This window comes from Condylura cristata, unplaced genomic scaffold (assembly GCF_000260355.1).
Source record: "Condylura cristata isolate star-nosed mole 26May11 unplaced genomic scaffold, ConCri1.0 scaffold00109, whole genome shotgun sequence".
NCBI classification, from domain to species: domain Eukaryota; kingdom Metazoa; phylum Chordata; class Mammalia; order Eulipotyphla; family Talpidae; genus Condylura; species Condylura cristata.
In genome coordinates, this window is record NW_004567210.1 from 8,561 (window position 1) to 20,458 (window position 11,898).

General features: G+C 56.1%; 2 protein-coding genes across 3 annotated transcripts in view; one reads left to right on the forward strand and one right to left on the reverse strand.

Annotated features, from left to right (window-relative positions):
- Positions 1-4,955: 4,955 nt before the first annotated feature.
- Positions 4,956-11,898, forward strand: part of SNAP47 (synaptosomal-associated protein, 47kDa) — a 23,549-nt gene continuing 16,606 nt past the window's right edge. For both annotated transcript variants that reach the window (XM_012734925.1, XM_012734926.1), the window contains exon 1: positions 4,956-6,384. In XM_012734925.1, coding sequence (XP_012590379.1) covers positions 6,234-6,384 — 151 coding nt within the window. In that variant the 5' untranslated portion in view covers positions 4,956-6,233. The remainder of the gene's footprint in view (positions 6,385-11,898) is intronic.
- The window catches only part of JMJD4 (jumonji domain containing 4), a 5,578-nt gene continuing 2,762 nt past the window's right edge, over positions 9,083-11,898 (reverse strand). The window contains exons 4-8 of the mRNA XM_012734923.1: positions 11,648-11,813; positions 10,501-10,626; positions 10,182-10,425; positions 9,774-9,920; positions 9,083-9,562 (exon numbers count right to left, since the gene is read on the reverse strand). Of these exons, the coding sequence (XP_012590377.1) occupies positions 9,275-9,562; positions 9,774-9,920; positions 10,182-10,425; positions 10,501-10,626; positions 11,648-11,813 (971 nt within the window). The 3' untranslated portion in view covers positions 9,083-9,274. The remainder of the gene's footprint in view (positions 9,563-9,773; positions 9,921-10,181; positions 10,426-10,500; positions 10,627-11,647; positions 11,814-11,898) is intronic.

The window sequence follows — 11,898 nt, forward strand, 5'->3', positions numbered from 1 at the left end:
GTGGGGTCCCGGGGGCTGCAGGAGCTCCTGCTTCTCCCACACTATGTTGTAAACCGCTTTCCTCACCAGTAAGTACTCTTGTAGAGTACTTAAATGCAAATTATTCAACCCACTGATCATCCAAGACGGTAAGCGATATACAGTGAAAATACTGCTTGATTCTATTAGGCGTTAATTTACATCTTATCAGAAAAGCCCATTTCATCCTCGAATAAACAAAACCTTAGTCCTTCCGGCGGAGCTGAAGCGGATGTCTGCTGCCACCTGTGGAACTCTGCTCCCATTACCGGCGGTTACCGCAGCTCGGAGGGCCAAGTGCTTGCAAGACGTTCCCGCTTTCCCAAGTTTTTTCTTGAGTTTATTACATACAGATCTACCTTTTAAATCAAGGAAACTTTGGTTTGCCTTGCATTGTGAAAGCAGAGGGCCCTTCCTTGCCCCCCCCCTTTTCGCAGCTGTTACCCAGGAGATGCCACTACGGAAGCACCCACAGTCCATCACCAGGTCCACTGTGCTCCCTCCCCAATTTGTGCTGTCCCCCTACTCCCCCCTTGAATACCTTTGTTCTGCAGTCTGCTTTCAAGGGTTAGGTTTTAGTTTGACTTGATCTGACCCCTTGTCTGGTTTCTCTACATTCCATATACATACACATTGCGCCAACTGGTACTTACCTTTCTCAGTCGGACTTCACCTAGCATAGTCCCCTCCAGCCCCATCCATGTTGCTGAAGATGGCATGAGTTTATCTTTTTCATTGCTGAGTAATATTCTACTTTGTGTGTGTATACACAATACATATTTTTTTAAGATTTTTTATTTGTGCGTAAAGAACTGGGGTATAGGCCAGAGGTACAGGGGCGGTGAGAGGATTCACTAGAGTGGGGAGCAGAACAGGCAGATCAAAGTCCACTGCTGAGGGGAACAGCGGGGAGACAGGAGAGGTCTGCTGCGCCATGTGGATCACCTCTGGGGCCGGGGATCGAACTCTCACTGAAGTGGCTGCGGCCAGCTTGCAGTGCTACATCCTAACCTGTTGCAACACCAAGGAGACCTACATCTTTTCTTCTTCTTTTTTTTAACATTTTAATTTATTTTTGCGTAGAACTGGGGTGTAGGCCAGAGGTGTCGGGGTGAGAGGATTCACCAGAGCAGAGTTAGGAGCAGAACAGAGTGAGGAGTGAAATCCACTGCTGAGGAACCAGCAGGTGACAGGAGAGGTGGCTGTGCCCTATAGGGCAGCTCCATGGTGGGGGTCAGACCCAGGCTGTGGGGGTGACAGCACTGAGACCTGGCCCTAGGCCACCGGGGGGGGGGCCTATATGTATCTTCTTGGTTCAGTTGCCCCTGTTTGGGGCAGCTTAGGCTGTTTCCATAGCTTGGCTGTTGTCAGCAGTGCTGCAGTGAACGTGAGGGTGCAAGTTCCCCTTTCGTGTGCTTATGTATTTTTCAGATAGACACTTAGGAGCAGAATTGCTGTTTCCCGATCTCTTAACCATCATACAGCTTTAGAGAGGCCCATTTTCTCAAAAACACTTGTAGTTTTTTCCTTGGTAAACTGCATTTGTGGTAATATATTTTAATGTATTAAACAGTTTGCAGATGCTGAATCATACTTGCATTCTTGGAATGACTCTTTTCATGATCTGTTGAATTTGGCTCGCTAATAGTTCACTGAGGGTTTCTGACTCTATATTTGCTGGGGAAATTGACTTGCATTTCCGTTATGGCATCTCTCTCTGGTGATAACATCAGGATAATGCTGGCTTTCCACAGCTGGTTAGTGATTCCTCTTGTATGTTTCTGGACGAGACTGAGAAGGGCATTAATTTTTCTTCGCATGTGTGGTGGAATTCATCAGGGAAGGAGTCTGGCCCTGGACTTTAGTTTCTTGGGAAGTATTTGATCACTGATCCAGTCTTTCTAATACTTTGATCGGGTTTTCTATTTCTTCTGATTCAGTCTTGGTAAGTTTTCTGTTTCTAGGAATTATCCATTTATTCTGGCTGTCTGATTTGTTGGCATATAGTTATTCACAGCAGTACCCTAGGGTCCTTTGTGTTTCTGTGGTGTCGGTTATAAAATGCTCTCATTCACTTCTCATTTATTTCAGCTTTTTCTTGGCATGTTGAAACTAAAGTTTGTCCACTTTATCTTTTCAAAAGCCCACTTAGTTTCATTCATTTCTCTATTGTTTTTCTACATTGTTCCATGTAAGTTCCACACGCTACTTGTTTTCCTTCTTCTAACTCTGGGCACTGTTTGTTCTTTTTCTTGTTCCTTGAGTTATGTTATTTGAGTTTTTTTTTTTTTGTGTGTGTGTGTGTGTGTAGGTATTCACTGTCAAGAATGTCCCTCTGAGAACTGTTTTTGCAGTGGCACACAAATGCTGCCTTGGAAGTATTGACTGGTAGATATGTACTTGCTGCCAGTATGGAAAACTGTTTTCTGAGTGACTTGTAGTTTCTTCCTGTTCCTTCTCTTTCTGCTCTTGCTTATTCCACATGTGGTTGATAGCTTCCTTCAGTGGTACATTTACATTACTTTGACTTTTGTGTATGTACTATCGGTTTTTGCTTTGGGCTAACATAAAACTTGCATTTAACAACTTATAACAGAGTATTTTAAGTAAACAGCCATCTAAGCTTAATCATATTGTAATATTCCATATTTTTATAGCCAAATATGCTTACAATTTTAAAATATCACATTTTATCTTTTTACCTTGTGTATCCCTTAACTATTGTAGTTTTAATTGCTACTTAAACTTTTATACTATTTTTATATGTGATTTACCTTTACCAGTGATATGCATGTCCTGTGTTCTTGTTATCTTCAGCTTAGAGATGTCACTTTACTATTTCTTGTATGACCAGCTTAGTAATGAACTCCTTCAGCTTTTCCTTGGCAGGAAAACTTTATCTCCTTCAGTTGCAAATGGTAAGTTTGGGCAGAATATTCTTGGTTAACACAAGTTTTTGTCTTTTAATTGAGGTAACATTGGTTTACAATTGTGTATATGATTGAGAGATGTGAGATCACATACTCCAGATGTATGTTACTGCCCCACACCCACTATCCAGGCACCTGTGGTTCTCCACCTTAGTCCACTGGCTCCCTCCTCTTCCCCTCCCCTCCTGGTAGCCTCACCTCTACAGCCAGGTTTCTAGAGTTTGTTATTTGATTTTACCTGAAACTTTCTTGTGTTTCTCTATATTCCACATTAAAAAAAAAAAGTATCTGGTACTTGTCTTCCTCCTGACTTACTTTTCTTAGCAATTGCCCCATCCAGTGCCATCCATGTTGTAGAGCACATCTTCGTAATCCATTCATGTGTGCTCAGGTACTTACATCGTTTGCGTAACTTGCCTTTTGTAACTAGTACTGAAACTAAGATCGGAGTGCACACACCCCTCAAATTAGTGCATTTGCTTCCTCGGGTAGATACCAAGGACTGGATGTATTTTTAATATGTTGGTGTCAGTAGGGCCTGGACCTGCCTACACACACACCGCCAGTGTATGGGGGTTTCTTTTCCTCCACATCCTCACTAACACTTGCTATTTCTGGTCTTTTTGAGCTGGGCCATTCCCACAAGTGTGATGGTTTTGATCTGCATTTCCCTGATGACAGGTGATACTCATTTTTTTTTTTCATGTATCTGTTGGCATCTGTCTTCTTCAAGAAGTGTCTATACCACTTTGCCAATTTTTTGATAGGGTTACTTTCCTTTTCCTTTTGTTGATTCCTGTAAGAGCTGCTCATTAGATTACCATGTGCAATTACATGCTCCCACTGGTCAGGGGTGAAACCTTTTGCTTTAGTGAAACCTTCTCCACTGTGCACAAACTTTTCAATTTGATGCAGTCTCATTGGTCTATATTCTTTTGTTTCTCATGCTGCTGGAGACTAATCACTGAGGTCCATATCGTGGAGTGTTTCTTGGAGTGTGTATTTTAGGGTTTCAGGCCTTACAGCCAAGTGTAATCCATTCAGAGTCAAGTCAAAAGAAATCCTTTGTGTTTGTTTGTTTGTTGTTTTTTAATGATTTATTTATTTGTGCACACAGAACTGGGGTACAAGCCAGAGGTGCTGGGGTGATGAGAAGCTTCACCAGAGACAGTGGGGAGCAGAACAGGCAGATTGACGAAGTACACTGCTGAGGGGAGCAGTGGGTGGGCCAGGAGGGGTCTGCCACACCATGTGGATCACCTCCAGGGCAGGGGATCAATCTCTCACTGAAGCAGCTGCGGCCAGCTTGCAGTGCTGCATCCTGACCCATGGCACCACCAGGGAGGGCCCAATCCTTCATGTTTTAAGATCACTTTATACTCTGAAAGATAAAGTCTCCCTCATCTATTCAACATCTTTCATGAAATCATAATTTCTGTAAAGTTTCATGTTCCTTCTTTCTTGACTCAACCACAGCAAACTCACAGAAAGCTGCAACCCCACATCATACAGTGAGTGTTCTAACAATAGGAAACAACAGGTGTGTGACCAGAGGTCTCTTGTCTGAGGCTTTAACAAAGCACAGGAAGTCCTAGTAGTTGTCTTTAATGTGGACGCCCTCCCACATGAAGGAGATGGAGAAATGGAGAATACCTGAACGGCCATGTGTGTCAGTTTATTCCTGGGCTCTCCATTTGATTCCACTGGCATCTGTCTGTTTTTGTTCCAGGAACTGTTTTGTTTACCATAGCCTTATAATGTAGTCTGAAGTCTGGGAGTGTGAAACTACTGTTCTTCTCAGGATTACTTTATATATTTTGACTTTCTTTGGGTTCCATATGAATTTCAGTAAGAGTTGTTTTACTTCTTTGAAGAATGCTATTTAAACCTTGATCTTTTTTTTTTCAACATTTATTTATGCACACAAGAACTGGGGTACAGATCAGTGTGCAGGGAATGAGAGGATTCACCAGAGGGTGGGGAACAGAACGGGCTGATATACTAAAATCCACTGCTAAGGGAGTTAGCAGGGAGACAGGAGAGGTCTGCTGCACCCTGTGGGTCACTCCCTGGGCAGGGATTGATCTCATACTGCAATAGCTGTGGAGACCTTCATAGTGCTGTGCTCTAACACATTGTGCCACAGGGAGGGCCCAAACTTTAATAGGTTTTGCATTAAGTTGGTCTATGGCTTTGGGTAAAATGACTGTTTCCTCAGTGTTGATCCTTTCAATTCATGAGCATGGATTCTTTCCATTTCTGTCTTTTAACAGTGTCTTCTACTTTTCATTGTAGAGATTCTTCACTTCCTTTAACTTGGCCTGTGGTCACCTTTGCTCCAGCCCCAGAGTTCAGACTGCCCCTCCTGTGGGCCTGAGACATGTCTAACAGCTCCTGCCATCAAGTAAACTAAAGCCCTGGGATGTACATCCAGAGAAATCAAGAAGACAGTACATCTGTTAACAACTACAAATCCATGAAAATCTGTGATAAATAAAAAAGCAGAAGCAATCCAAATAAAACGAAGTACTAGCTGCTAAAGAAGCCCTACATGGCAGCCCAATTACCCAACATTGTTATCAAATGCAAGCAAGTGATACTAAATTGTTCATAGCCACTGTGTTATGCAAAATTTCCTTACGAGGCCAAAGGCTAAAATTACCAGCTAGTTTCATTATTCACCCACAGCAAACAAGCCACGGCCCACGAATTGTTCTTGTAGTTTTAAGTTGTTTAAAACAGGGGTGTGACCGACCCTACACATGGCCCAGGAAGCCTAAGACAGACCCTGCCTGGCACAGGTAGACGTGCGACTGCTGACCTGTCCCATAGAGAAGAATCTGCCGTCAGGGCTTTGTGGCTCACAGACACAAACAGACCATGGGAACCAAGAAAACAGAACCGGGAAATGGAACCACTGGGAAGTGAGACGCGACGCAGGAGACAGGTTTCAGCAGAGTCCGCGCTGCCCCAACGGCGGTGGCCACTGCGCATGCCCGGCGGAGCCGGCTCCCAGAGGTGAATCACACACCTGTGCGCAGGGCAGAAACTGCGGCTGGCGTGCGATGCCTGCGACAGTGAGCCCGAGTCTTCACACATGGCTCGGGCAAGACCCCTGCAGGTCTTAAAGGTGACACGCGGGAAGCAGTCGTGTGACTCCGGGCGCCGCCGACCCGGGTGGGCGTGGCAGGACTCCGCCGAGGGCCCCGGGTTCACCCTCCCTCTCTTCACAGCAGCGGCCGCTGTGCCCACGGACCCCCGAGTAGCCAGCTCTGCCCGGCCGACATGAGCTGCGGGACCCCCTTCCCTTGCCCGCGTGGCGCTGGTTCTTCCTGGAGGCGGAATGTTTCCTCCTTAGCTCCTGCCAGGCCGGTTGGCTGCAGTACATTTTCTTACCGTGCCTGGGGCCAGCCAGGTCTCCAAGTCCCCTCTTCAGGTGCTGTCTGCAAAGTCGCAGAGGGCGGGCGAGGGTCCCTGTCCTGCAACGCGCCCTGGCCAGGTGAAAGGCTAGGGACCTGGCCCCCCGGCCTCCTGATTGGGGGGCTCCCTAAAAGGAGGTGCATGCCTCGGCACCTTGGACTTGTGCCATTGTGGCAAGGGGGACAACAGACTCGCGGAGTTGCGTAGCGACCCACGGGGGCTGTGGGGACCCCTGTGGGGGCCTTGGCGCGGCCCTTACCTTGATCTGCAGGTTGATTTGCGCCTCCCACACCTTTGTGTGGTTGCCCGAAGGCAGCTCACATGGGGCCGCCTCGCCCTGGCTGGCTGGCACTCGCTCTGGGGTGGGGGCTACGGGTGCTGACGCGGGAAGCCGCCAGGCCCGACGCCCATCGCGCACCCCACACCCACACGTGCCGTCTCTGCGGGGAGGCAGGCCCCCTCCAGCGTGCCCGGGGCGCCCGCTGGTCTGTGGGTGTGGGCGCCCCGGTCTGCCTGCCCACGGCTTCCTGCCACCAGCCAGTTGCGCGGCGCTGGGCACGGCCTGCTAGGACGCCGCATGGACGCCAGCACCTCCCGCACCGGCCGCGGGCGGCCGTCTGGCTGCGCCACTGTGTCGCCGGACAAGTGTCCGGCTCGGGGTCACTGAGCTCTAGGAAGAGGCCCCGGGAACGTCAGCCACCGAGGACACGAACTGGAGCTGCCGGCGGTGCGGGCGGGGAGGCCGGGGACGTCAAAGGCCACCATGTCCTGCCTGGAGCTCTGGGGAGGCAAGGAAGGGCCGGAAGCCCCAAAGCCGGGGCCACTCAGCTGCACATGCGGCCCTGGCCGCGGGTGCTGGAGCAGGGCTCTGCCCGCCCGGAGCTGGCCTCCGGGCCGCACAGCCCCTCCTGGCCTGCCCCGGTGTGTGAGGCCCCGCAGCGGCACCCTGGCGCGTCGCTGGGGCCCCTGGGCAGGAGGCTCGGAGCAGCGAGCAGGGCCGCAGGGCGGCAGTGTCCGCTCGGCGGGGCGGCGGGCTCAGGCCTCGGGGAAGCGGGGCAGAACCTGGGCACAGCGGTGCGGCCCACGACGCCGGCGCTGGCTGTAATGGCGCAAGGGCAAACCCCGCGTTTCTAACGCAACAAAACACGCTAGGCCCCCGCGGCTGGCTGTGGGCGGAAGCCCGGCAGCTCCGGGGCGCCGCGGGGGACGGGAGGCCCCAACACGCCCCGCCAGGCCCCGGCCCCCACTGGGCAGTGGCCTCAGTGAGCACCTGTGGCTGCCCAGCTGGCGCCGCCCCACCCACTGGCCCCCCCTTCCCGAGCAGGGACCGCTGCTGCTTCCCTCCAGCCTGAGGCGCCCCGTCAAGTGTATGGTGGCCTCCAGGGTCCACGCACAGCGCCCGCTCTCAGCGATCCGCTGGGCAGGGAGACTGCCGAGAGCACTCCAGCCCGCTCAGGGGACACTTGGCTCCAGTGTTGCCAGCCCAGGGGCCACGGCCCGGGACGCCAGGGGCTGGACATGACACCTGGGCCTGCTCACCTTGGCTACCCGCGGGGCCCCTGAGGAAGGGGAAGGATCTCTTCTCCTGAGGTTCACTTTGACCAATAGCAAATTATACTTTTCAAGGGCAAACTAGGGAATCCCACCGGCAGTGGGCAATGAAAACTATGATAAAAGATCAACATAGAACACAGCAGGAAAGGCCAGTGCAAGGCCGGGAGCAAGTGGACAGGGAGGGGCAGGAGGGGTGTCCTCCACTCCTCAAGGCCCCCGCCGAGGCCTGGGGGAGGGGGGCAGCTGCGAGCCCCGGCCCCATCCCCCATCTCCGGGCCCTGGGATCCGGGCCTGGTGCGCCCAGGCCTTTTGGCCGCCCCAGCTGGCTGCAGTGGCCGCCCGCCCCGGTGAAGGCCGTGTGGGCTGGAAGCCCACCCCGCAAGGGAAGGGCTGGTTCTGCGGCCGAGCTTGCCCTGGACCACACGGCCAGGGAAATGGCCATGTGGTTCCGGCTGGGGGCAGGCCTGTGCTGTCCCAGAGTCCCCTGCACCATCCAGTCTATGCCAGTTATGTCACAGGGTGGCCCTCCCCCAAGGCCAGGACTTAGGGTGCGGGCTGCCCAGTAGGGGTGCAGGTCCTGCCCCCAGCTCACGAGCACCCTTCAGTGAAGGGGCTGACACAGAGGGCCTCGGCCAGCACCAGGTGGACACGCGGTCCAGGTGGGGCTGCAGATGAGTCAGGCAGGGCTCAGAGGGTGGCCAAGTCCTGCAAGCAGATACTGCCCGGTGCGGGCTGAGGGGCGGGCAGTGCTGGTGCCGGCGCTGCTGAGTGGACAGCACATAACCAAGATCGGAGGAAGGCAAGTGTCACGGCGGTGTGGACACTGTGGGTGGGGCAGGCACCTGGGCACCGGGGCTCTGAACACAGACCAGGTGTGCTGGAGCAGGGCAGCTGGGGGGCGGGCAGATGCGGGTCAGGGCGGCCGGCGCGGACTCGTGCTGGGCGTCCCCGACGTGCAGGCGGCCGGGCGGCGCGAAGGCCAGGCGCGGGAGTGCTGCAGGCGGCCTGGGTCTGCAAGGAACAGGGTCTCTGCTCACGCCACAGGCCCTGGAGCGCTGCCCGCCAGCCAGGGGCCTGGTGCCGCCGGGGGTCCTCTCCCACAGCTACGGTTTGCGCAGGGGCGGGCCTGGGGAGGCCCCCAGCTCCCGAGGGTCTCCCAGCGCCGCCGCCGCCCTCCCGGCCCAGGGCTCTCAGTCCTGGCGGGGCCTCACCCATGAGCCTGACAAGCTGTGGGACCGGAGAGCAGGCTCGCGAGCAGGCGTGCAGCTGGGGCCGGCCACGGCCAAACGGGGGCGGCCAAGATTTATTTCCAGGGGAGCAGTCCCAGCACCGTGGCCCAGACAGCCAGCGGTCTACAGAGCCGCAAAGGTGGCCATACTCTCCTCCAGCCGCTGCAGCAGCTCCCCTGGCTGCGGTGAGAGGGCGCCGGTGTCCACCTTCTGGAAGTCAGGGTGGGCCACGAGGGACGCCAGCACCTCGGCAATCCGGCCAATGTCAAAAGCAGCCTGCTGGGGGCCCAGGCCAGGGCTGGCGTCTTCCGGCCCACCATCTGTGAAGACGCATAGTCTTCTCTCGGCAATGACCTTGAGGAACTGGTAGAACTCTTCAAAATTGATCCCTGAACAGGCCCTCAGAATGACCTGGGTCAGAGGAGAGGCCTGTGAGTTGCTGCTCGCTGGGTGTCTCGGGCCAGTTTCTGCTGACCACGGCTAGAGGCAGGCCGCAAGGGTCCCTCAGACCCGGCCAGTCACCCAGAGGAGGGCTGACAGCACTCAGCAGGCCCGAGGCCCCAGCCTGGAGCCAAGCCCACACCCCAGACACCGCCGCCCCGCAGCCCTGCGGCCCCCGCACCTGGCAGTGGTGGTGCCAGTCGGGCATGGCGTCCCTCCACTCGGCCACTTCCCGCTGCACGGCCTGCAGCTCCTGCTGAAGGAAGTGCCACATGCTGGCCAGGTTGCAGCCGTTCACCCAGTTGTGGTTGACAGAGATGGTGTCCTCCTGTGGGGGTGGGGCGGGCAGGTCCGTGCCACTGGCCTCACGGCTGTCCCCAGCTTGTGTGACACCCAGAAGGGGTGGGGAGGAGCCGCTCGCCTCCCACAGGCACAGAGGGGCCAGGGTCGGGTCACTGGGTCATCAGCAGCCTCAGAGCTGGCCCCAGTGGCCCAAGGAGGACACCACACAGGCACACAGGGCAACGCAGAGGACGCAGGCGCCAGTGCTGGGGTCCGGACTGCCAGGACAGCAGGGGGCACGACCTACCAGGTTGTGGACTTGGTGGTGCCAGCCGCTGGGCACAAACACCATCTCACCCGCCTCCTGCGTGACCTCCAGGGGCGGGGCACCACGCTCGCGCAGAGCAGGCACGGTCACGTCGTAGGGCAGGCCACCATGGCGGTCACGCAGGGCTTCTTCCTGCCCTGGAGGGAATAGGAGCCACTTTTTCCTCCCACAGATGTTGACTGACCAGCTGTAGGAGCGGAAGATGTCGGCATGGAAGGGTGACCTGCGGCAGAAGCGGGGTCAGTGCCCACCGGAGGTGCAGCACTGTGCGGGGAGGCGCGCGGCGGGCGGGGCTCACCAGCTGCCGGCAGGCCCCATGTAGACGAAGCGGTAGTCGTCCCGGCCCACGGCGTCCCAGTACTCGTTCAGCCAGTCGGAGGAGAAGTACACGGGCAGGGAGAACACTTCCTCCGACGAGGCGTCCCTACAGGGCGGCCATGGCGGACCCCAAGGCGCCCACCCCCACCGGCTACGTGAGCGCCCCAGGGGCTGCCTGCTGCCACCAGATGCGGCCGGCCACAGCCAGGAGAGGCGGCTCTGGGGTCCTGTAGCCCCATGGGGCTCACAGCACTGCGAGGGGCACTGGTCTCCTCAGTTCAGGGCCCATGCACACACCAGGGTGTCTTCTGTGCCCACCTCTCAAGCCTCTCCACCCCACACAGCTGCCAAGGGAGGCTCAGATCCCCTCACACGCGGTCCAGCCATGCTCCAGGGCACCTGGGGCCAGGGTGAGGGCGCCCCGCCACAACGCGCCCCTTGGGAGGCCACCCAAGGCCTCCCTGCCTGCCTCAGGCTGCCTCCCACTCTTTCTGCTTGCAGGGCGTTCAGAAACTTCCAGAAGCACGGGCAAGGTTCAGGGCAAAGAGCACCCCCAAAGCCTGGGTGCTCCTGCCAGGCCGGGTCACAGGCCCGCCCGAGCCCACCCTTCCTGGAGCCAGGCAGCATCTGGTCACACCTGACACTGCCCTGGGGGGAGGGGAAGGGGGGCACTGTGCAGGGGCCACTAGACCTGGGCATTCTGAACCTCGGTTTCCACGTAAGTCACCCAGTCATGCCCTGTTAGCTGAGTGATCCCTGTGCCAGACAGAACCCCAACCCGCCTGCCCAGGAGAAGGGCATGCTGGGAGGGCTCGCAGGAGACACAGAGCCTAAGCAACAACCCAGTAAATGGGGTGCAGCAGCAGAGGCTGGGGGCCCCCGGAGAGGCAGGTGAGGCCACACAAGGAGAGGACTGGACAGGGGCCACCTGCTCTGCTCAGGGCTGAGGACACCTGGGGAGGGCCCCCGCCAGCCTTCAACAAGTCCACCTGCCACAGGCCGCGAAGGGGACAGCTGGAGGGGGGGGGGGCGGGGCACGGCGCCCCCAGCCCCAAGGCAGGCTGCCAACGTGCTGACCACACTCTGGCAGCGCGCAGCCTGGCGGGCGCTTCGGGGCTCCCCTTTACCTGCACAGGTGCCAGTCTTTGAGGTAGAGGCAGCCCCGGGGTGAGGCATAGCCCCCCTGGATGTGCTCCCTCCAGTAGCTAATGTAGTCTCTGAGGGGCATGTGTTCTTTGGGGTTCGCGTTGTACTCCCGCAGCCCGCAGTTTGCGACAGGCACAACCATGTCTCCTGAAAGGGGAAGCGCCGCAGCCCGTCCCCTGGGTGTCCCCCTCGCCCCCCACCCGACCCCTCGGCCCCGAGCCCGCCCTCACCC